The sequence below is a fragment of the Chelonia mydas genome, chromosome 6 (genome assembly GCF_015237465.2).
Source record: "Chelonia mydas isolate rCheMyd1 chromosome 6, rCheMyd1.pri.v2, whole genome shotgun sequence".
Classification (NCBI taxonomy): domain Eukaryota; kingdom Metazoa; phylum Chordata; order Testudines; family Cheloniidae; genus Chelonia; species Chelonia mydas.
Window position 1 is genome coordinate 42,143,532 of NC_051246.2, and position 26,544 is coordinate 42,170,075.

The 26,544-nt window shown below is 40.2% G+C and overlaps 1 protein-coding gene across 10 annotated transcripts in view; it reads right to left on the bottom strand.

Annotated features, from left to right (window-relative positions):
* HIPK3 (homeodomain interacting protein kinase 3) overlaps nt 1-26,544 on the bottom strand; it is a 157,440-nt gene that overhangs the window by 103,787 nt on the left and 27,109 nt on the right. For all 10 annotated transcript variants that reach the window (XM_043550171.1, XM_037899877.2, XM_043550170.1 and 7 more), the window contains one exon: nt 15,303-16,404. In XM_043550171.1, the coding sequence (XP_043406106.1) occupies nt 15,303-16,402 (1,100 nt within the window). In that variant the 5' untranslated portion in view covers nt 16,403-16,404. The remainder of the gene's footprint in view (nt 1-15,302; nt 16,405-26,544) is intronic.

Genomic DNA, 26,544 nt, shown 5'->3' on the forward strand with positions numbered 1-26,544 from the left:
TGCAGACAGGATTTGAATGTGCTCCTCAAATTATATATATAATACATAGACATAGTATTGTCTGTGGGCATCTATACCATGTGATTTTGTATGGAGGAGCAGAAGACCTTTAGGGCCCATCTCAACACTCTGAGTTCCAGGACACTAATGCGGAGTTTGAACTCCCAGGTATTTCACCGGCAATGTACACAGAAGTCCTAGCAATGAGCACTCTAACCTAGATTGGAAGAGTCTGGCATCGTCATAATAGTAGGGGATGGATAATTGAATGACACTCCCCAGAGCACACAATCTCTGATCTCTCACCAGTGAAGCTACTGAAGCATGGGGGGGGGGGGGGGGGGGGGAGCGCGGCGGAGTTTGAAGTAAAGAAAGAAGATGATTACCTTCCTTTTCAGGCTAAGTATGTAATGTGATGCTACTCACTGCTGAAGGGGCCTCACTGTTAAGCAGGAAAAACATTTTACGTAAGTTGATGAGGCCATGATATGCAGAAGCCTCAGCAAAAACTACGGTGTTTACAAACAGACTGATCCTTGAGAGTTTGGGGAATTTGGAAAAATATGGAGTAAAACCTATTTCCATTGTGTTGCACAGGAACCTCCTCTATTTCATCCTTTTGAAAGGAACGTAGCTAGTCCAGTATGAGTTTCTTGTGAGAAGGGCTCCCAAAGGGGAGGGGGGAGAGAGCGAGATCTGGTTTGAAATTGGATTGTATAATAGTCTGAAGGTATCTAAAACCCAGTGATATGAAGTACTCACACCAGGCTAAAGAGAATGGGGGAAAAGGTCAAAACTACAGAAGGAGAAGTGTGTGGCTCTCTAGCTCCTGTCAAAAGTAATGGCTGGGAGGGGAGATGGTAGTGAAGACAAGCAGGATGAAGATCCTGCTTCTGTATTGCATTCTTTTTACAGGAGCCATTGTAGAAGAGGCTAGAGACTGCTAATGCCTCTGAGATTGGGTACTCTGTTGATGTTGAACAACAGGAGACTGTCTTTGAAATTGAAAGTGTGTATAATATAGCTCTTTTTTAGCAGTAGATGCAGACTGAAGGAGTCCCAGAGGCTAGGCTATCGCTCCCAGTTTTCAACTTTTCTAGACTGTCATCCACCTTATTACTAAAAAAGTAGGAACGCTCAAAGGGCAAATCTTCAATCAACTTCTCGGTCTGGGGCCAGTCTGATGTTCAAACCACGAGTATAGTCTCCAAACTATATCAGTGGCCACAGCCCTGGTTGTTGAATCTGAGGTGTTATAAGTGGCCCTCAGAGCATGCCTGGCTGATGTTCTTCCATTAGCAACCAAGTTATGAACTTTGCTCAAGTAACGAGCCCAGGATGAAGTTAGAGTTCTATAAGGAGGTGGTGGTCTGTCAAGAGGAAAAAAACCTTGTAATTTGCCACATGCAAATCCAGGGCAGTGGAGGAGTATATCTTTCTTCCAATTGCATCCAACGTATGCCCATCCCTATCTGAGGAAGTCCTAGTACAGAACACTGCAACACCTTCAACTTCTTGCTATACTGAAAACAGTCCATTTAACTCCTGTTTTTTTTTTTCCCCTCTCTTATCTAGTTTCTGGAAATTTCACAGAGAAGAAGAAAAATTCCATTTTAAGAAAATGTAACAACACTCGTGGTCTAAAAACGCTTTGATTTTGAAATACATACACACATGCTTAAATATTAAAGCATGTGCGTACGTATTACATGATCATACAGTCTATGATTCTATAATCCTGAAATACATATGCACATGCTTAAATATTAAGCAAGTGACAAGTACCATTTACTTCAATACTTCAAATTTAGCTTGTGTAATGTCTGAAGAATCAGGGCCTATATTCATAACATATCATAGAATCATAGAATATCAGGGTTCGAAGGGACCTCAGGAGGTCATCTAGTCCAACCCCCTGCTCAAAGCAGGGCCAATCCCCAACTAAATCATCCCATCCAGGGCTTTGTCAAGTCTGACCTTAAAAACTTCTACCTTCCTAGGTAACGCATTCCAGTGTTTCACCACCCTCCTAGTGAAAAAGTTTTTCCTAATATCCAACCTAAGCCTTCCCCACTGCAACTTGAGACCATTACTCCTCGTTCTGTCATCTGCTACCACTGAGAACAGTCTAGAGCCATCCTCTTTGGAACCCCCTTTCAGATAGTTGAAAGCAGCAATCAAATCCCCCCTCATTCTTCTCTTCCACAGACTAAACAATCCCAGTTCCCTCAGCCTCTCCTCATAAGTCATGTATTTTAGTCCCCTAATCATTTTTGTTGCCCTCCGCTGGACTCTTTCCAATTTTTCCACATCCTTCTTGTAGCGTGGGGCCCAAAACTGGACACAGTACTCCAGATGAGGCTTCACCAATGTCAAATAGAGGGGAACGATCACATCCCTTGATCTGCTGGCAATGCCCCTACTTATACAACCCAAAATGCCATTGGCCTTCTTGGCAACAAGGGCACACTGTTGACTCATATCCAGCTTCTCATCCACTGTAACCCCTAGGTCCTTTTCTCCAGAACTGCTGCCTAGCCATTCGGTCCCTAGTCTTGTCGCGGTGCATGAGATTCTTCCGTCCTAAGTGCAGGACTCTGCACTTATCCTTGTTGAATCTCATCAGTTTCTTTTGGCCCAATCCTCTAATTTGTCTAGGGCACTCTATCCTATCCCTACCCTCCAGCGTATCTACCTCTCCTCCCAGTTTAGTGTCATCTGCAAACTTGCTGAGGGTGCAATCCACACCATCCTCCAGATCATTTATGAAGATATTGAACAAAATCGGCCCCAGGACTGACCCTTGGGGCACTCCACTTGATACCGGCTGCCAACTAGACATGGAGCCATTGATCACTACCCGTTGAGCCCGACAATCTAGCCAACTTTCTATCCACCGTATAGTCCATTCATCCAGCCCATACTTTTTTAACTTGCTGGCAAGAATACCGTGGGAGACAGTGTCAAAAGCTTTGCTAAAGTCAAGGAACAACACGTCCACCGATTTCCCCTCATCCACAAAACCAGTTATCTTGTCATAGAAGGCAATTAGATTAGTCAGGCATGACTTGCCCTTGGTGAATCCATGCTGACTGTTCCTGATCACTTTCCTCTCCTCTAAGTGCTTCAGAATTGACTCCTTGAGGACCTGCTCCATGATTTTTCCAGGGACTGAGGTGAGGCTGACTGGCCTGTAGTTCCCAGGATCCTCCTTCTTCCCCTTTTTAAAGATGGGCACTACATTAGCCTTTTTCCTGTCATCTGGGACCTCCCCCGATCACCATGAGTTTTTAAAGATAATGGCCAATGGCTCTGCAATCACATCTGCCAACTCCTTTAGCACTCTCGGATGCAGCACATCCGGCCCCATGGACTTGTGCTCGTCCAGCTTTTCTAAATAGTCCTGAACCACTTCTTTCTCCACAGAGGGCTGGTCACCTCCTCCCCATGCTGTGCTGCCCAGTGCAGTAGTCTGGGAGCTGACCTTGTTCGTGAAGATAAAGGTAAAAAAAGCATTGAGTACATTAGCTTTTTCCGCATCCTCTGTCACAAGGTTGCTTCCCTCATTCAGTAAGGGGCCCACGCTTTCCTTGACTTTCTTCTTGTTGCTAACATACCTGAAGAAACCCTCCTTGTTACTCTTAACATCTCTTGCTCGCTGCAACTCCAGGTGTGATTTGGCCTTCCTGATTTCACTCCTGTAGGGTCCATATTCTGCTGCTCTCCTTTCTTCCTTGTGTCAGGATCCTGAACTCGACCATCTCATGGTCACTGCCTCCCAGGTTCCCATCCACTTTTGCTTCCCCTACTAATTCTTCACGGTTTGTGAGCAGCAGGTCAAGAAGAGCTCTGCCCCAGTTGGTTCCTCCAGCACTTGCACCAGGAAATTGTCCCCTACACTTTCCAAAAACTTCCTGGATTGCCTGTGCACCGCTGTATTGCTCTCCCAGCAGATATCAGGGTGATTGAAGTCTCCCATGAGAACCAGGGTCTGTGATCTAGTAACTTCCGTTAGTTGCCGGAAGAAAGCCTTGTCCACCTCATCCCCCTGGTCCGGTGGTCTATAGTAGACTCCCACCACGACATCACCCTTGTTGCTCACACTTCTAAACTTAATCCAGAGACTCTCATGTTTTTCTGCAGTTTCATACCGGAGATCTGAGCAGTCATACTGCTCTCTTACATAAAATGCAACTCCCCCACCTTTTCTGCCCTGCCTGTCCTTCCTGAACAGTTTATATCCACCCATGACAGTACTCCAGTCAGGTGAGTTATCCCACCAAGTCTCTGTTATTCCAATCACATCATAATTCCTTGACTGTGCCAAGACTTCCAGTTCTCCCTGCTTGTTTCCCAGGCTTCTTGCATTTGTGTATAAGCACTTGAGATAACTTGCTGTTTGTCCTGCTCTCTTTGTATGAGGCAGGAGCCCTCCCCTCTCACACTCTCCTGCTCATGCTTCCTCCCGGTACCCCACGTCCCCACTTACCTCAGGGCTTTGGTCTCCTTCCCCGTGAACCTAGTTTAAAGCCCTCCTCACTAGGTTAGCGAGCCTGCTTGCGAAGATGCTCTTCCCTCTCTTTGTTAGGTGGAGCCCATCTCTGCCTAGCACTCCTCCTTCTTGGAACACCATCCCACGGTCAAAGAATCCAAAGCCTTCTCTCCGACACCTCCTGCGTAGGAATTCATTGACTTCCACAATTCGATGGTCTCTACCCAGGCCTTTTCCTTCTACGGGGAGGATGGACTTGTGCCTCAAACTCCTTTATCCTTCTTCCCAGAGCCATGTAGTCTGCAGTGATCCGCTCAAGGTCATTCTTGGCAGTATCATTGGCGCCCACGTGGAGAAGCAGGAAGGGGTAGCGATCCGAGGGCTTGATGAGTCTCGGCAGTCTCTTCGTCACTTCATGAATCCTAGGTCCTGGCAAGCAGCAGACTTCTCAGTTTTCCCGGTCGGGGCGGCAGATAGATGACTCAGTCCCCCTGAGGAGAGAGTCCCCGACCACCACCACCTGCCTCCTTCTCTTGGGAGCGGTGGTCGTGGAACCCCCATCCCTTGGACATGAAGTAGTTACACCTCAATATTTTAACTAATTGTTTATTAATGTAAATTGAAATTTTTTTTACTGAAAACTTCAAGAACAGCATATGTCGATACAGTCACATCTTCTTAATTTACATTTGTTTGGTGATTTTTGATTAGGCATTAACTTAATATGTATTTTACTGACAAGTATCAAACCAAATCGTTTTTATGATCTTATACCGAAATTTCAGATAAATTTGACATTGAAGACTGTCTATTTTGTAGTTCTACCCATTATTTTATAGAATACAGACAGTATTATGGACAGAATATTTTACTTTTAGTTAGGAATTTGTTCACATCACTGAAGCATTTGGCTAGGATAGAATTTTCTCAGGATTATAGGTTTCAGAGTAGTAGCTGTGGTAGCCTGTATCAGCAAAAACAATGAGGAGTAACTGTAGCACTTTAGAGACTAACAAATTTATTTGGACATAAACTTTCATCTTATGCCCAAATAAATTAGTTAGTCTCTAAAGTGCCACAAGGACTCCTCATTGTTTTTTCCTCAGGATTATATATTTTTCAAAGCAACTTTTTTTCACTGTAGTAGGAATAGCTTGGACACAACAAAAAAGTGGTAATTTGCTTTAAGAAACTGACCATTTTCCTAGTTAGCAGAATGACAACAAAAAAGCAATGAGTTCCCTGCAGTGGTAGAAAGCTGGTGAGAAATTTAAGAAATAGAATGGGTGAGAAAAGATGCTTACCTACCTGTACAATTACTGTTCTTCAAGATGTCCTTCAAACTAAACATCATGAGTTGAGACTCCGATGCAGAGGGATGGAGGACTGGTCATGGAATACACATTAGCACCCCCATCTTGAACAGTTTCCACACAGGAAAATAAGCTTTTCCTTTGTGGTTGCAGATGAATACTACTTCTGCGGAAGCTGTACTAGTAGGAGATGGGGTTCAGAGTCTAACTGTCTTCCCAAAGTTTGCATTCGATCTAGACACAACTGTAATAGCATAATGCTTGGTCAGAGTATGTACAGAACAACAGGGTGCAAGTGCCAAATATCGAAACATCACTGAGAAATGCAATCGATGTCTCTTGGACCGTAGTTGAATGAGCCCATAACCCTTGTGGAGGTTGTGGTCTGAGCTGCTCCATATGCCATCATAGTTATCCACCTAGAAATTGCCTGGGCAGAGACCACCTGACCCTTCATCAAATCTGCATAGGAGACAAAAGGTAAGGTGATAAACAAAAGGTTTAGTCCTCTCCAAATAAAATGCCAGGCATCATGTCGCACCCAACGTATGAAAGCACTGCTCATCTGTTTTCGACTGTGGCTTAGGAAAGACTACCAATAAGTATATTTGGTTTAGTGAAAACTATGAAAATACTGCAGTCAAAATACAGCCTTAGGGTCACTTTGTCCTTGAAAAATTGCATACACAGGGTCTCTAACATAAAAGACAGTAGTTCACTTATTCCCATGCACATGTCATAGCAACAAGAAAGGCTTATTTTTGGCACTGGAAAGACAGAGAACACGTTACCAGGGGTTCAAATGGAGGACCCATAAGGGCAGCCAGCATTAAGGTCCCACAAAGGAACCACTTTTTTCACCAGTGGAAAGAGACAGATGATTCCTCTTAGATATCTCACCACCATGGAGTTCGAGAAAATTGACTTTCCTGGGGTCAAAGGACAGAAACCCAAGATTGCCACTAAGTGGACCTTCAAGGACTGAGAGACAGACCAGAAGACTGAAGAGGTAACAGATGCTCCAAAAAGTTCTGAACACAGGCTAGCATTGGTTGAATCCTATGGGCTAAAGCACAAATCAAAAACCACTTCCATTTGACCCAGTAGGTAACTCTGGCAGAGTTTTCTACTGTTCGGTACTATCTGTCTAGCAGCTTCCAAACAGCATTCCTCTTCTTCATCTATTCATGCAGCATCCATGCTGTGAGATCCAGACTGCTCAGCATTGGATGCCAAATCTGACCATGGTGTTGAGTCACTGTGTTGGGAAGAGATGGGGTAAAATCTTTCTTGGGTAAAAATACTTTGTATAATTAAGAAATTGAACCACAACTGTTGTTTCTTTGCCAATTTGCTAGGCAATTTGAAAAACAGATAAAATTAGTCAGAAGCTGAGTTCTAAAACTTCCTCAAATTCCATTTTGATAAGATTAGAAAATCAACACTGTACTGGCCAAGCTGGTGGAATCAGAAATCAACTTCAGTCTGAGCATGAATTCTGGCATGATTCAGCTTCAATTTGAGAATAACCCAAGGAATGAGTGGGACTGGGGAAAAAGCATACATCAAAATGAGACAGAAGGTTTAGGAGCTGGTACTGAGACCCACTTGAGCGCAAAACTGAGGTCACTTCTTGCTGTCTTTTCTGACAAAAAGATTGATGGTCAGAATGCTCCCATCTACAGAGATGGAGCTTAGCATACTGTTCTTCAGAGACCACTCATGATTCTGGAAAAAATTCCTGCTGAGGTGATTGACCAAATGATTCTGGAGCAGCTGTGGGAATTACATTCTCCTTGATAGAAAACTGCCAAAACTTTGCCTCCTGACAAAGCTGCTTGGAGCAACTCCTCCTTGCTTGTTCACTTAATACACTGCAGTGGTGTAACTGGTGATCATATGAATTGCTGTGTCTTCATTCTACATCCAAATAGTTCTGCATTCATTGTAAATGGCGTGAAGCTCCAGGACATTGACATGAAGGAGAGATTCCTGCTCTATCCACAAACCTTGGACCTTCATTGTCCCCAGGTGCACTCCGCAACCTATTATGTGCTGGACCACGTAAGTACATGCCACCAGATCACTTAGTAACTTCAGGCATACACAAATTCTAGCTGAAGGGTGAGAGCAGATAGGCAGGCACAGGCAACAAATTGTTTGAAATCGTTCATTCTGTAGAAATGCCCTCAAAACTTGGAGAGAGTCTAGTAGGGCCGAAATGAACTCAATTTTTTGTGTTGCCATTACCATTGAATTTTCTCTGTTCAAAATCGGACCCAGATGATTGAAGAGATCAAGTGTGAATTGGAGTTTACTTGGTTTTTTACTTGCTCCTCACTAACCAATTGTCCAGGTGTGGAAACACATGAATTCTTCTTTTTCTGAAATATGCTGCTACAGTCACACATTTGGTAAATACCTGCTGAGCCAAGAACAAAGGGAAGCACAGTGTTCCGATAATGCTGACCTGCCACTACAAATCTCAGACACCTCCTATGGCTCAGGAAAATCATCACATGGAAGCAAGCATCCTTAAGATTGAGTGTAGCAAACCAGTTGTGATTCAAAGTGGGAAGAATAGTAGCTACAGTAACTATGTGGACTCATGTATTTGTTCAGACCGTGGTACATCAAGAATAGGTCTCATCTCTCCTTGGAATATGGGGATGACGAAGTACCATGAGTAAAATCCACTTCCCTGATGCCACAGGGGACCTTTCTCTATGGCCCCAGAAACCCAAAGAGCCTGAACTTATCTGTAAATGTTGCCATAGCCTCACAATTTATAAAGTGCTTTGGTAAAAGCACTTGCTGATTGGCAACGCACATTTGTAAGGATGAGGTAGAATAAAGTTTGCTTTCCAACACGTCCAGTCTTTTAGAATCTTTGTCTTTTGGAGTGGACTTGTATTTCCCATTTTAACCTCTCATTACCTGACATTACAACAAGAGAGTTAGGCACCAGATGCAAGAAGAAGTATTCAAAACACTGCATAGGTATATATCTGTCATCCATATACTTCGCTGTGGGTGGTAAGGATGCCAGGGTGTACCATAAACTTTTTGCAGGTTCCACGACAGTTTCATTTATGAGGAAAGCCACTCTTCCTGGAGCAGAGGACTGAAGAATACCCAGCAACTTATGGATGTTCTGAACAAATTCAACCTGAATTCCCAAGTTTGAAGCCATGTGCCTCCAGAGGCCGTGTTACAATTTAAAATCCTCATGTACAGGAGAGGAGGAATTTGGCTCCCCAGAATTGTCTGGTGATGAAAAGGAAGGAATTGGAGCCAATGGAATCTCCTGTGGCGTCTGTAACAACAGTCAGCAGGAGCAGGAGCAACCCCAGTCTGTGGCTGCAGTACCAGAGATTGAGGAGGGGATGCTATCAGAATAGGTGACCTTGTCCTGGATTGAACCAAGCATCAGGATATTACACACTACACAATATCCCTGGGGTGCCAAGGAGGCCACTGTGAGTAGAGGTACAGCACTGGTGGCCAGTAGGAGCTGGGCCAAGACCCTATAATGCAAGTGGTGCCAAACTCGATACTGATGGTGATCCCCAGAAGATCTCGATGACTTTCGAGAGCAGTATTGCAAAGGGAAGAGGACAAAGAGGGAAGAGGACAAAGATGCCTCTGAGCCTGACCCTGAAGAACCTTCCAAACAGTCCTCAGGCAATGGAGAAGCCACCCCCAGAGGGACCAGTGAACATCCTGCCTTATCTGAAGCCCAGATAAGCAGGCGGCATAAGTACTAACAAAGATAAAGAAATCAGCAATTTCAGTACTGATAGGGGTCTTGCAATCACACACTGTACGAGAGCAGACGTCAGTACCGAAGTCCAAACTGGCACTGGTCCCATAGATGTAGTGTGCACAAGAATTGTTGTCAGCACCGAAGCTAATACCTCCAAGCAATAAACCACTCAGTATGGAAAAGGATGGCGACCTCGACTCTTCACCCGGAATTGGAAGTAGTGCAGAAGACTGCCAACAACAGCAGCAGGTGTGCAATCAGGCCCAACAGGGCCAAGGATATTGATGAAGAGGTCAACACAGCTAAATGATCCTGAATTAATGAAGAGTCATGAAAGACAGGCAAAGCAAGTCCATGGGTGGAAACGATCGGTGATGACACTGACTTCACTGGTACCAGATTCAACCAATGCCCCATGAATGGTGCAGAAGTCAATGGTATGGAGTCCAATTGCTCTCGCTTCAGGACAGGAGAACAGGTAGACAGTCCTGCTCTATCCCGTGTACTGGAGGAACCGCACTCCCCTTAGAAGAGAAGGAATCTCTCCTAGCTCCGGAATGGCCCCAGTCTGTTTTATGAGTCCTTTTCCTAGGAGAACCAGAGGAAGGAGAATGAGCTCTCCCCCTCCTGGGAGAGGAATCCAAATCTGGTTAAACAGCCCATGCTGGTTCAGACACTCTCTGGGGGGCCTGACAATCAGTGGATGTGTCTGGTGAGAATACAGGCCTCATGGCCTACTCAAGAAAGTGCTGAATCAAGCTCAAGTCTCTGGCCACCTGCATCCTCTTCTTGAACGAATTATTGATGGAACACCTTTCTTTAACGTGCCCTTCCCCAGGGCACAAACATACATCAAGTACGGAGGTCACTTACAGGAATAGCCATGCCACACAAATGGCAATGTATTAAACCTGGTCAAGGCATCAGAAGAGGCTAAATTCTACTAAGCTAATTCTACTACTACTACAAATTTGACTTTATACACAAAAGCATAGAAAATAATGACAGAGAACTGTGAAGTAAAATACCACAAAAGTGCTCCAACTCAAGCATTGGGGTGGGAGAGAAGAAACTGAAGGTGACTGGGATGGCACCATCCTTAAATAGCTATGGGAGGAGCTAAAGTCACCACTCCTATCAGTACCACTAGGCAAAGTTTTACGGCTTTGGTGTGCTGGGAACACACATAATGTGTGTCTGCACCCACTCAAAGCAGCGGCATAAATCCCTACACTGGTTGCACTGTTGCTTCTAAAAGGCTGAGCAAGCAAACTAAAGAATTCAAGCAGGCACAGTTCCTAATACACGGGCAAAATGTAGAAACAGATTAGCCCCACTTTCATCGGTAAAGCACACGTATGGGATTAAAAAGGTATATAAAGGATTAATTAGTTTAGCTTGGCTAAGAAAATATACGTGCTTTGTAGCTTATATAATATGTAGGTGGTTAGCAAAATGTAACAAGGCCTTGAAAATAATATGCTCAAGAACTAGGAGAAATGTGGCATCTAACAACCAAAGTTTTGGGAAGGATGCTAAGCTTGGAATGAGGTGTGTGGAATCAGTAGTGACCCCCAACATACCAATGTTTGCTTGGAGAAAAAGGCACAGTTGTAAAAATCTTGTCTTCTCCAGGCTTAAGGAGGGGGTCAACTCCAAACTGCCAAAAACAGTCAGTCAATCTTTTAGCTAGGATAACAGTCAATGAGACATCATTTATTTGTTGCATTGTATAAAAGAACCAAGCTCTCGGGGGAGGAGGGCGGTATTTAGCAGATCCTACCTGACTATACTGGAGCTAGCCAGGGGGAGGGGATTATCCCTGGGAATGATCCTTTTGTGAGTATTCTAATCTAAGGTTTATAAATGTTTGTTACTGTATGGGTGTAAAAACTGCTTATTGCTTAAGCTTTTAGATATGTTAAGAACAATTATACAAATATCATTCAGACTTTAGATTTAATAAAGGGGTGTAGATGAATTGGTGTCGTGGTAATAACCTGTATTCTTATCATCATTATTAATAATACTAATTCCAAAACCATACAACTTTAAAAATAGTATATGGGCGAAGTTTTCACAAAATGTCTAAGTGACTTGGGATCTTAAGTCCTATTTTCAAAAATAACTATGAATCAAGATTGTGTGTGCTTTGGTGAGAAAGTGGGGCAAGTCTGTTCCTACATTTATATCCTAAAGCTCTTATAGTACAGACTGCATCTATAGTTCAAAATATACTTAAAAAAAAACCACCATTCTCACTACACTAATATTTGTACAGTTATTTTCTTGGTAAAATATGTTTGTGAGAAAAGTATCTGGGTTGAATCCAGAATCTCTCTTACCCTGCTTGCCCTGTTGGGCAGCTGTATGATAAAATTCTCCCCAGTGAGAATTAAACATACAACTCACGACAGCAAATGAAAGGATTAGCAAGTGACGAAGGCTTTGCACCAATGTATAATCAACATGATCACAGTAAACACAGCAAATGAGAATGAGAATGTGAGGAGAGAAGACGGATTAAACTATTAAATCTCTATTTTCAAATTACTCTTGATGGACATTTCATTAAATAGAACCTCTTATAAAAAGAGAGCTAATCTCTATCTAAACCAATTACATCTCTATTAAAATTGAATATATTATGTTTTTCTATGTAAATTCAACAGTGCTATAAATTTGATGAAGAAAATAAAGGACAAACATTTAGAGAAGGCCACACTATTCATTTATTTATTTATTTTTTAAAGATGCAGATCTTGGCCTGGATGGCAAGAGGCACTGTTTATTGTGAAATAAATTGTGTCTCTATCCCCCCCACCCCCTCCCTGTTTATGTGCTCTCTTATGCTATGTAATCTCTGAACAGCATGCCTCTCCCCTCTACTTCCTTGCTGTTTTCCGCTCCAAATTCTTTATTCGAGCTCAGTTCTGTGAGGTGATGAGCACACTTGGTTGCCATTCAAGTCAGTGGCAGTTGAGGGTGCTCAGCAACTTACAAGATCAAGCCATTATCATCTAACATTAGTAACATTATCTAAGTGCTTGTATAGCATTAAGGGTTATAGCAGTGCTATTAGCTTTAGACAGCAATGCCCTTAGTCAGACAGCATGCCAAGCTACCCAAAAGGAATTTGAATTGCTCAATGTCTACAGTGCTATGCACCCGCAATGCAACCCAACTTGCTGAAATGAAACTGCAGTTACTAGAAACAGACAGAAAATTCCAAGTAATAAATTTCAAGTCTCTTTCCAAAGGTTAGGTTTCCAGTTGGAGGATTAACACAAGAGTTTTAGAATAGTATCAGCATTAACAGGTTTGGGGGTCCCCTCTCCCCCGCAAAAAATAAAATAAGTCCAATTCTCAATATATTTCAAATATAGATATAGTTATGAGATACAATACAGTATAGATATCTTAATTCATTTTGACCCCAATCCTGCTCCATGTGGGTGGACCTGTATCAGCAGCGTGAAGGCTGCAAGATCAGTAACCTAATTCACACTTATTATCTCTGAATAAAAAATTATTTTTAAAAATGTTTTTAAACATAACTTTACAAGATTATAAATCTCTGGGAAGTAAATAATATAATCTTCTACCAGACTATTTACAAGGCACCTTATAATTAAATTACAACAATTGAAATTTTATACTTTCTTAGCATGTGCACCTACGTGCATCTGTCCGTCAATCCTTCGATATGAGGCTAACGCCTTCTCTCTGCGAGAAATTCTTAAAGCGACATGACACTGTAGGCACACAAAAATCATGCACCTACAAAATTTGAGCACTCTTAATTTAGAGATATTACCTTTTTCATACACAAATACTTTTTAAATGTATGTATTCAACAAGCACTATACATGCAAGGTACAGTGCGATACAACGGAACTAATATCTAAATTATACCTTGGATAATAGATTACATGTTGGTTTTCCAGCATACAGACCTACTCCACTTGATGAATGCGTCCAAATTCTATGCCATGAAAATAAATATTTATGACAGTCTTACCTTTCTTTGTTTTACATTCTGTAATTTTTTCATATTCAAAGAAAGCTAGAAAAAAAATGCTATTCTGATAAGAACTTTCCATAGTCCACATTCTCTCTATGGTGAGAGCACAGTGAGTAAATTTTAATGGGTCCACAAAAATTATAAAAACACTGACTGTCAATTGGCTGATGTAACCACAAAGAATAAATACAAGACTAAAATGTTTAATAGGGAGCAGAATAATTGCGTCAATACAATAATGCGATACAACTATCAGTGCCTGGTGTACAATCTGAATCAGAAGCAGAAAAATGACATAGTAGTAGTATACCTATGCAAGTTTCAGTAGGGTCATCCAGTCTGGGTCCATCACTTTTCAAAGCAAAAAAATAATACATCAATAACCAAAACGATAATATTCTAGCCAACATCAGAGGTAGTAATATCTCTACGTAGGGAGCTATTCAACACCTTGCAGGATCAGACAATACCTATTGAATTGTGGTCTTAGCTATGCTAGACATCTAAATGTTAACAGCTTGAGCCCCAGTCATGCCACCTGGGGACTGGCACTCCCGGCAGGAAGTTACAGGTGACTGGCACCTTTACCCTCTTCCAATCCTGTTCCAATTGGGGAACAATAATGTGCATGCTTAGGTCACTTAATTTTTCATTTCCTCTCTTTTATGAGTTTGTGTCAGGCACATTGTGTGTGTAGCAACTCTTAACTGCTTCCCAGTGAAGCTGTGTGTGTATACATTTGTGGTTTTTTTTAGTGCTTAACTTGGGTCAGAGATTAAGCAATGGGGGAACTGGGAGGCAGAAGTGGAACTGCTAAAGGAGAACAGCAGCTGTGCATGAGCTTCTCTTTGTTGTAGGATCCTCATTGAGAAGATTTTGGGTATGTCTGTGCTTCAATAAAACACCTGAGGCTGGCCTATGTCAACTGACTCGAGTTCACAGGGCACAGATTGTAGGGCTGTAAAATAGCAGTGTAGATGTTCAGGTTCAGGCTGGAGGCCAGGCGCTGGGACCTCTACGAGCCATAAGTACAGGATTCACTTCACGAGTCCCTGAAGTTCACTGAAACTGATTGGAGTTGAGGGCACATAGCATCTAGCATAAGTGTACATACATGGTAGAAAAAATATAAAGAAAGTATATATATAATCCCTTCTATAGAAGATACCACTACAAATACCACATTATTTCCAGCTGCTTAAAGAGAGAAATTTGTATATTAGGTGAGACAAGGAAAAAGGCACTCTGCATAGGAAGTTGCATGTAATTGATACATGGGACTTCTGTTTTAATGGCTTTCAATCTAACAAAAAATATATACCATGAAGTTTAAAAAAAAAAAAAAAAAAAGCTCTCTTTTAGAAAGTCTGCTTGACAAATCAGAGGTATTTGCATGGTGCATTAGGAGAGAATGCAACATTCAAAACATAATTCTGGAGGGAACTCATTGTAGGTAGTAATGTAAAGAGCAAACCTACTGCCAGTGCAGTAAATACTCTTCAAGTCAGCAAACTGTATCTAAAATCATGATCAACTATTTTATTTTAGAATTAAGGAAATGAATACATGGTCAATTTGAATCAAATTACTATTTACTGTCTGAAAAACTGTAGTTTCAAAACCCTTTGGTGTTATTTTTCATGGAGGAGAATTTTAATATTCATTAAAAAGAAAAAACAAAGCAAAAAAATAGAATAAAGCACCTACCTGTAATACCGAGACTGTAAATAAGTTGAACAAACAGTCTTTGACACGTGGCTGGCAGACCCAAAGTCTATTACTTTAACCCGGTATGGCTGCCGGACAGGATCCACCAACATAATATTCTCCGGTTTGAGGTCAGCATGGATTAAACCAAGACTCTTTAGTTTTTTCAGTGCAGTGGCCACTTGTTGCAGAATTGGCCGTATTACTTTTAGCTGTAGAGGGCTGAATTTGTTTTGCTTCAGAAAGTCATATAAATTCTGTTCCAACATCTCAAACACCAAGCAAGTATGGTTACGATGCTGAAAGCATTCATAAGCTCTCACAAAATTAAACTCATCCGCATTTTCAGTACTTAGTCTTGCTAATATGCTCACTTCTATTTGTCCTTGACGTGCATAAGAAGGATGATTCTTCAAAATTTTGATTGCGACAATCTCATTTGTCCCTCTTGTCCAACATTTTACTACTTGTCCAAAGGTCCCTCGCCCAAGGAAATCCAGGACCTCATAAGTATTTTTCACAGAGCACAACACCTCATGCTGTACTAACTGATAATCTCCATCTCCACTGGTACCACTCTGTTTTGAAGTTGCAGTAGTTGTCACAACCGTCACCGGGTTTCCCATATTTGCTTGCAACATTGCAGGTAATATAGACAGTTCATCAACGATCTGCATTGCGCTACTTTGATTATTCAACTCTTCACTCTTACGCTTCAATCCACATCGCTGGGATCCATCCAGTAAATCTAACCTGGTTCCCTGTGTACCAGTCTGAGGTGCCTCAACTTGAAGTTGTTGCGCCTGCACTGCTAACACATTTGTAGCACCTACAGTATTTTTTAAAGCAACAGCACTTGTCTGCAACAAAAAGTTCTGTCCTCGAGGTCTGTCAAATGGGTTCTTAGTCTGAAAGTAAGTACTAACCCTGTTGGGAGAATGAGCAATTCCAAAGTTTTTACCATTCACATAGATCCGTGGGTAGATTCTTTCGTGGTACACACAACTGCTTGGCTCTACTTTGAGTTTCTTCACACTACAAAAGGCACTTGACTGGGTTTGATAAACATATGGTGGATAGACCAAGACTTGTGAGGCCATACCTGAAGAAGGAAGTTGGGGGGGGAAAGAACAAACCACAATTTAAAATTTGTAGCAATTTCTTCCCCTGAGAAATTAGAACACTCAAATTACCCACTTCAGTTTGCCGTTAAATGGTTTGATATTTAAATTACCCACATCAGTGGTTCCCAATTTTTTTTAAACCAAGGCGACCCACCAACTCCATTTTGTCTTTTTTAGCAACCCACCCAGAGTCCAAATTCATCATAGGCCAGCATCCTCTCCTCCTCTGCTGCTCCTCCTCACCCCTCTGCAGGGACACTGACCACGTGTAGCAGCATGCTCTGCCCTGGCACTGCAACCCTAATCCCAATCCAGTCTGGAACAAGGTTGGAGAGTGAGCCCGCCTTGCATACACCCTGCAGCAACAGCTCCTGTCCCAAGAAGCTCGGCCCTGTTCACCAGTGTATGGGATGGCAGCGCCATTAAGGTTTAGCCTTGCCAAGTTACACTGCCTCCATTCTCCTCCAATGTATGAAATTGGACCATTAAAATTTCAGGAGTTTAGAGTTGTGGCTATTGTACATTTTGGACTGGTTGCATAGGGTGGTGCTGGGATGGTTGGCAGCAGCTTAGTAACGCCATCCTTTTTTGGGAAGGAGAAGCTAACTTTCTTTCGCTCCAGAACCTAAGCTTTAATTAAAAGAACCTTCTAGCTCTCATGGCTCTGAAGATAACCTTCAAGTCATGAGCAGAGAACAACCTGATGCAGTGATGTCCGCCTGTGTCTACGGATACCCTGCAACAATAGCCCTGGGTGTGAGCATATCCTAATATCCTTAAGTATTAACTCAGAAACAGGTTAATTTAAAATGTCAACATTGCTACCATTTCACTATGATAAAAGCATATATGAAAGAGGGACGAGCATCAGCTAACATCACTGCTATCAGAGCACACAAGAGGAGAATGCTATTATGAAGACCTGCGCAATTTGCTGTAAATGGTATCTTATTTTGATGTGTCTAGTAAGAGGGACATGGGTTTTGTGCCAAGGGCTGAGATATATAAAATATATATACACACACACACACACACGCAAATTAAATATTCCCAAACATATAATTCATAAATTTACCATCTAACCCTATTACAAAATGTTAGATGCTTACTGTACTTCTGAACGGTACACAAAAATGTTATTGTATAGCAAACAGAAAATCCCAGATATTTGTTGTGTAGATAAATTGTATATTTTATCTTACAGTACTATCTATTTACATGTACCCTAAAAATACAGAGGCATGTAAAACATTTAAATGTACTTTATAAGCCAACATTCCTGAGAAATTCTATGGGAGGTAGCTTTACACAGGCACAAAGGTACTGTATAACAAAAAAAAGAGCTGATTTTACATATACGCTGCATCAAGTTAAATCTGTTCTGTTTTCAAGGCCCTAAATAATACCATCCTAGTCCCTATCTCTAGTTTCATCTCTTATTACTTTCCGGAACTCCATACCCTCTCCTCTGTAAAGAATACCAGCCTCAATGCCTCATTCATCTGTTTCTTCCACAACAGCGTGGATACAAATAAATGTGGGGTTTTAAATAACATTTTTAAAATTTAAATTCTGGGTCTTTCCTTTCAAAAATAAACCTAATTTAAAATTAAATTTTAAAGTATGACAACCTATGTGTTCAGGTTTAAACTTACTATAAATTATTAAATTTAAATTAAATTTAAATATTAAGCAGTACACATTTGTTGCAAATGTTATAAAGAAAGTCAACTGATGGAAGTCAAGGTCTAAGCACACAGAAGCAGAATTTGCTGAAGTGCTACACCAGCTTTACACAACTGTACTTCTGTGCAGGTGCAGAGGGACTATTTCCTTCATTTGAGTTTATTCAACTAATTCAATTCAATGATTAGTTCATTCAAAGTTGAGAAACTGATTAGAAGTTGAAAAAAAAAACAGGAAATCTTATTTTTGTTTTCCAATACGTGAACAAAACCTAAGCGTGAGACGATGAGATCTACTATTCTAATATCTTGAACATGATGACCTGAAGCAATCAGTTTAATTCGCTAACTACAGAGGGTACTACCTTTGTATAATAAATCTGTTTTAAATGCAAAACTTGTTTTGATACACTTTTTTCCTTATATCTCTGGCATAGTTAAGGTAGTTTTATGTAACTAATAAAAAAACTGAAATGCTGGTTTTGTACATTTTTAACTGAATTCTAATTTCCATGGAAATAGAGCTGGATACAAATCACAAGTAAAAATTAATCTAGTAAATAAAACAATGCATCATTCACTATTTGCTAACAATAAAAAATAATGTAAAAATTAAGAATCTGAATCAATGTAAAGTAAGTGATAGAATTGCTTAAACCAATGTGAACAGATATAGTGTATCCTCCTAGATAGCAAAGGGAAGCAACAGATTTAGTGTAACCATTGTATTTAATTTCAAATTAACATGTTTTAATGGTTACCAACCAAGGCGAAATCAACCTCTCTTTAGGAAACTACCTAAAAAGTACAAAGTCCCAAAAGTCCCAAAGTCCATCAAGCCACCAGCCTCTCCATTCAATTCCCTCCTAAAGACTCACTTCAATGATACTTGCAAATAGTGAGTCAACCAGAACTCCTAGCCACTCCCTCTTTAGGGTTTTCCAGCATCTCATCCACTCCAGGTTTGCATTGTACAAACTCATCAGGGCACAGACTGTATATATTTTATCTTGTACAGCAGTGGTTCTCAACCAGGTTCTCAACTAGACCATAACTTCAGAATTTGTGTATTGATATGCCAGAATCCTATGGTCAAATAAAACATGAATTTCTACCAGTTTCAGCATATCAGATCAAAACCATCATTGTTTTTGTATTACAGTCCTGCCGAGAGGCCCCATTCAAGATCAGGACTCCATTTTGCCTAAGCAATGTACTGAAACATGTATTAAGAGACAACCTCTTCCCCAGAGAGCTTACAAATTAATATATTACTGTGTATGTCAGTAGCATGTTTGGTGCTGTACAATAATAGTTCTCAACCGTTCCAGAATACTGTATCCCTTTCAGGAGTCTGAGGTCTTCTAGGGGGTACATCAATTCATCTAAATATTTGCCTAGGTTTACAACAGGCTACATGAAAAGCACTAGCAAAGTCAGTACAAACTACAATTTCATACAGACAGTGACTTGTTTATAATGCTCTATATACTGTATCAGTTTTCTCAACCTCAGTGTTGTGATTTATTTTATAATTATATAGGAAAATTGAGAAAAGTAAGTAATTTTTCAGTAATAGTGTGCTGTGACACTTTTGTATTTTTATGTCTGATTTTGTAAGCTAGTGGGTAAGTGAGGTGAAACTTGTCGTATGCAAGACAAATCAGCCTCCTGAAAGGGGTACATAACCGCACTCAAAAACTAAACAAAATGCAAAACTTTAGAGCCTACAAGTTCACTCAGTCCTACTTCTCGTTCAGCCAATCACTAAGACAAGCAAGTTTGTTTACATTTACAGGAGATAATGCTGCCTACTTCTTATTTACAATGTCACCTGAAAGTGAGAACAGGCTTTCGCATGCGACCTTTGTAGCCGGCATTGCAAGATATTATGTGCCAGATACTATAAACATTCTTATGCCCCTTCATGCTTCAGCCACCATTCCAGAGGATATGCTTCCATGCTGATGACACTCGTTAAAAAATAATGTGTTAATTAAATTTGTGACTGAACCCCTTGGGAGAGAACTGTATGTCTCCTGCTCAGTGTTTTACCCGCATTCTGCCATGTATTTCATGTTACAATAGTCTCAGATGATGACTCAGCACATGTTGTTCATTTAAAGTACACTTTCGCTGCAGATTTGACAAAACGCAAAGAAAGTACCAATCTGAGATTTCTAAACATAGGTACAGCACTCCACCCAAGGTTTAAAAATCTGAACTGCCTTCCAAAATCTGAGAGGGATGAGGTGTGGAACACCTGTGAAGTCTTAAAAGAGCAACACTCCAATGCAGAAACTACAGAACCTGAACCATCCAAAAAGAGAAACAACCTTCTGTTGGTGGCATCTGACTCAGATGATGAAAATGAACATTTGCCAGTCTGCACTGCTTTTGGACGGTTATCGAGCAGAACCTGTCATCAGCATGGATGCATGTTCTCTGGAATGGAGGTTGAAGCATGAAGGGACATATGAATCTTTAGCACATCTGGCATGTAAATATCTTGCAACGCCGGCTACAACAGTGCCATGAGAACAACTGTTCTCACTTTCAGGTGACATTGTGAACAAGAAGCAGGCAGCATTATCTCCTGCTAATGTAAACAAACTTATCGGTCTTATCGACTGGCTGAACAAGAAATAGGATTGAGTAGACTTGTAGGCTTTAAAGTTTCACATTTTTTTATTTTTGAATGCAGTTTTTTTTGTACATAATTCTACATTTGTAAGTTCAAATTTCAAGATCAAGAGATTGCACTACAGTACTTGCATTAGGTGAATTGAAAAATACTATTTCTTCTGCTTTTTATGGTGCAAATATTTGTAATCAAAAATAAATATTAAATGAGCACTGTACACTTTGTATTGTGTGTTATAATTGAAATCAATATATTTGAAAATATAAAAAATAATTAAATGGTATTCTATTATTGTTTAATCATGCAACAGCCCTAATATTTAGTCACATCTCTCACTTTACTTCACTTGATGGGGGATGGCCTCCAAGAAGCTGACAAAATATCTTCCCCCTCTGAGAAGACTGTGCTCAATATATAATTGTAGAAGTACTGTATATGTGCCTTCTCTACTCCGAAAAGCTCATTTTATAGTCAAATAAATCCCCATAGTCTGGGATCGCTGAAGTGATTGTTTCTTTTTTAATCAGGAGTTGTACACACTATATGATCACACTATATGGCTACTAATCAAGGGAGAAAGAAGATTCTAATTTAGGTTCCGATTTTAAAACTAAAAATTCTGGATTATTAGTGTTCCTATTCCTAAACTCATGACTATAGTGATGAGAAGTCTTGAGAGCAAAAATTGCTTTCTTCCACTCCTTCATTGCTCTGGCAACACACCACTATTTCCTACATCAGACAAGGACCCCAATGTCGCCATTTTTTCACCTCCAGGATAAACAACAGCTTCCTAATTATTAACACAAATTGACCTGGATATGATCGATTGCAAGGGCAGTTCGCATTAACAATTTTTGTCCCTTATGCTCAGTCCTGCTTGTGAAGAATTAAAATTGGATTAGAAAGAAGGTAAATATTAGTAGCAGGATTCAAAACTGACTGCCGTGTACAGAAAAAAGAAGTGTAAGGCAAAAAGCCTTACAGGAGACACACTAATTCTAGCAGGCACAACGATCTGTTGGCAGAGATCATGTCTATCTTACTGTAAAGGTAAAAGCCCTTGAGGAACTCATATGTGAAGCCCTTTTTGTAAATGACTGTGTTCTACTTAGTCAAGTGACCTTCAGATTATCCTTCACAGGTTCTGAGAGGCAACTAAACAGTTTGGACTCCCCAACAGCCTGAAAAAACTGAAGCCCTCATCCATACAGCCCCATCAACAAAACTAAAGAACATCAGTAACTTTACACACCTTGGCAGTACCATCTGAAGTGATGGTTACCTGGATGAAGAAATAAATATGAAAGGCAAGCCAGGCTTTTGGAAGACTTTGCCAAAGGATACTCAACCAGCATGCTATCAAACTGTCAACAAAAGTGATATACAATGTAGTAGTGAAATCATCCCTTTCACATGAATGTGAAACATGGGCAGTTTACCTTTAGACATATCAACTACTTGTACTGTCTTTGCTCTATTCTGAAGGTCCACTAGCAAGATAAAGTGTTAAATGTTAATATCCTTAAAAGAGAAAATACAACCAGCATCAAGGCAATGATTACCAAAGCTCAGCTTCGATGGACAGGTCACTTTATCAGAATGGATGATTACAGACTCCTGAAAAAAGTCCTCTATGGTGCGCTGAAACTCAGAAAGCGCAGTAAGGGCAGGCAATGTAAATGCTTCAAAGACACTCATAAGCCAAATCTTAACTCATGAGGCATAAATATTGATCATTTCTAAAACAGAGCAAAAAGACAGACCTGAGTGGACAGCAACTGCCTCAAGAAGTTTACAACCTTTATTGAAAGACAGGCATGAAAAACTGATTGATAAAAGGGCAGAGCATAATGCCAAGTCTTCAGTGAGAGCCTACACATTCCTACATAAGATCCGTTCACAACCTTGCTCCTCGCAGATTGGTTTAGACAGCCACAAGAGAAGACACAAACTGTTGTCATACCATCATTGGATACAATGGACTGCGATACATATCTATCAAGGTGAAACAAGAGTAACTCATTCTTCTGAAGTGGTATACTGAAAGTTCGTAAGAATGGCCATACTGGGTCAGACCAATGGTCCATCTAGCGCTGTATACTGTCTTCCGACAGTGGCCAATGCCAGATGCTTCAGAGGTAATGAACAGAACAGGTAATGATCAAGTGATCCATCCTGGCGCCCATTGCCAGCATCTGAAAAAGAGAGGCTAGGGACACTTCAGAGCATGGTTTTGAATCCCTGCCCATCCAGGCTAATAGCCATTGATGGACCTATCCTCCACGAACGTTAATTCTTTTTTGAACCCTCTTATAGTCTTGGCCTTCACAACATCCTCTGGCAAAGAGTTCTACAGATTGATTGTGCGTTGTGTGAAGAAATACTTCCTTTTGTTTTAAACCTGCTGCCTATTCATTTCATTTGGTAACCCCTAGTTCTTGTGTTATGAGAAGGAGTAAACACCACTTCCTTATCTACTTTCTCCACACCAGTCAAGATTGTATAGACCTCTATCATATCACCCGTTGGTCATCTCTTTTCCAAGCTGAAAAGTCCCAGTCTTATTAATCTCGCCTCATACAGAAGCTGTTCCATAGCCCTAATCATTTTTGTTGCCCTTTTCTAATTCCAATATATATTTTTTGAAGACCAGATCTGCACTCAGTATTCAGGATGTGGGATACCATAGATTTATATAAAGGCAATATTACATTTCTGTCCTATTATCGATCCCTTTCCTAATGAGTCCCAACATTCTGTTAGCTTTTTTGACTGCTGCTGCACATTGAACAGATGATTTCAGAGAACTATCCACAATGACTCTAAGATCTCTTTTTTGAGTGGTAACAGCTAATTTAGATTCCATTATTTTATATGAAGAGTTGGGATTATGTTTTTCCAATATGCATTACTTTGCATTTACCAACATTGAATTTCATCTGCCATTTTGTTTCCCATTTATGAATATGTTGAACAGTACTCGTCCCGGTACAGACCCTTGGCGGATACCACTATTTATCTCTCTCCATTCTGAAAACTGACCATTTATTCCTACCCTTTGTGTCCTATCTTTTAACCAGATACTGATCCATGAGAGGACCTACCCTTTTATCCAACAACATCTTTCTTTGCTTAAAAGTCTTTGGTGATGGACCGTGTCAAAGACTTTCTGAAAACGTAAGTACACTGTAGCCACTGGATCACTCTTGTCCATGTGCTTGTTGACCCCCTCAAAGAATTCTAGTGGATTGGTGAGACATGATTTCCCTTTACAAAAAACAAGTTGACTCTTCCCCAATAAATCATGTTCATCTAGGTGTCTGATAATTCTGTTCTTTGCTATAGTTTCAACCAATTTGATTAGTACTGAAGTTAGGCTTTCTGGCCTGTAATTGCTGGGATGGCCACTGGAACCTTTTTTAAAAATTGGCATCACATTAGCTATCCTCCAGTCATCTGGAACAGAAGTGGATTTAAATGATAGGTTACATGCCACACTTAGTTCTGCAGTTTCACATTTGAGTTCCTTCAGAACTCTTGGGTGAATACCATCTGGTCCTGGTCACTTATTACTGTTTAATGTATCAATGTGTTCCAAAATATCCTCTAATGACACCTCATTCTGGGACAGTTCCTCAAATTTGTCACCCAGAAAGAATGGGTCAAGTTTGGGAATCTCCCTCACATCCTCAGCTGTGAAGACCAATGCAAATAATTCATTTAGTTTCTCTGCAATAGCCTTGTCCTCTTTGAGTGCTCCTTTAGCATTTCAATCATCCAGTGGCCCCACTGGTTTGTTTGGCAGGCTTCCTGCTTCTGATACACTTAAAAAAAATTGTTGTTGTTACTTTGAGTCTTTGGCTAGCTGTTTTTCAAATTCTTTTTTTGGCCTTCCTAATTATATTTTTATACTTAACTTGCCAGAGTCTATGCTCCTTTCTATTTTCCTCACTAGGATTTAACTTCCACTTTTTAAAGGATGTCTTTTTGCCTCCAACTCCTTACTTTACTTTATTGTTGGCACTTTTTGGGTGTTCTATGTTTTTTAATTTGGGTTATACATTTAAATTGAGCTTCTATTATGATGTCTTTAAAAAGTTTCCATGCAGCTTGCAGGGATTTCACTTTTGGCACTGTACCTTTTAATTTCTGTTTAACTAACTTCCTCATTTTTGTTCAGACGTATTCTTATTTGCACCATTCATTCTGACTGTATACATACTCCGTTTCTGAAGCCAGCAGAAATGAGAAATAGCAATGTTTTATTTTATTAATTGTAAAACTGACAGCATCTCTAAAGTTATGCTTTGATTTATGAAAATCATCATGTGTTTACTGTAAGAAAATGCTTATTTTAATAATTATTACAGTGGAATACAACTGTTCAGATATTAAAAATTGTATACAGAATTTTCAATGTATCAGGAAGTTTCTCTCTTGACAATATACTTAGTTCTTAAAAAGGGACAGTAGTATCTTACTTGTTATCTAGTACACAGCTGCAACAAGAAATCATCTCCAAGTCTTTAATTTATAAGGGTTTTTAGCACCCCAGACATATTTGACGAAGCTGAAGTTGGTATTTTGAGACAATTTTTCTAAAGTGCTCTACAAAATGCCACACATGACCATGCAGCTTTTGCAGGTTCTGAGTATGCAAATTGCTGCCCCTATTAAATCTACAGATCCATACTGGAGGCCAATTTGTAATTGCTGACCTTTATATTACCACTGGCAAACGGGAAAACATCCCTTTTCTGTAATTTATTTCAACAGGTACCTTAAATAAAATCGGTCCACTCAAAACCTGTGCCTTTACCAGTAGAAAGCACAGACATACAAATGAAAGTTCATACAGGACAAAAGAACGTAATACAACACTATCAGAAGCAAGATAGTAACAGCCTTTAGCCCAGTGTATTTGTTTTAAAGGGTCACCGAGCAACTGTTTCTAATACACAATGATGTGAGTAAAGATACAAATACGTGGAACAGAAAAGTAAACCATCCTTTTAAACCCCTACACATTTCCCTACTTTGGACCAATAGTTAACCAAAAAAATCCAACCGCTCTCCTTCAAAAAAGTTAGCCTACCACCTCACTTCATTTATTTGAAAGGAGGCTCTCCTACAATGTAACACTGCATTAGATAGAGATCAGAAATTTATACTTTTAATATGACCATGGTACCTTCTGAATTTTTATGTTTACTATCTTTTTTTTTAGCCTTTAAATTCCATTAAAAAAAATGTTTACAGTTGTTATACTAATCACACGGAAGTTCTACTGAAAGTCTCAAAAAGAAAAAAAAAGTGAAAAGCAGAGATTTGCTTCTTTTCAGCTATAACTGAACATAAGAAAGTTACAACTTGATTGTTGGATTCTATTAAAATAACCATATATTCATGTAAAAATTAAACTACCTTAAATATTGGAAAGCTACAGTTTGATACAATACTGTAATCCTATCACAATACACAAACTCAAAATTGTGAAACTGATCAAATTCTCTTTGTGTTCCAATATATTACTTAGGAAGCGTAAAATATTAATAAAAATACACAAATTTTTTATTTTATATAAGCCATTCAGTCCTTTCACAACAGGTTTTAAGTGTACCATGGCTATGAAACTTTCTTCACTTGTAGGAAACCTTCCTTGCCCAACCTTGTGGTGTTGAGCAAGGGAACGAACACAACAGCATACTGTGAAAATACTCAGAAGACAGAACACCATCACCACCATAAAACTGATTCATCAAGCTTCTTGAGAACACAGGACTATG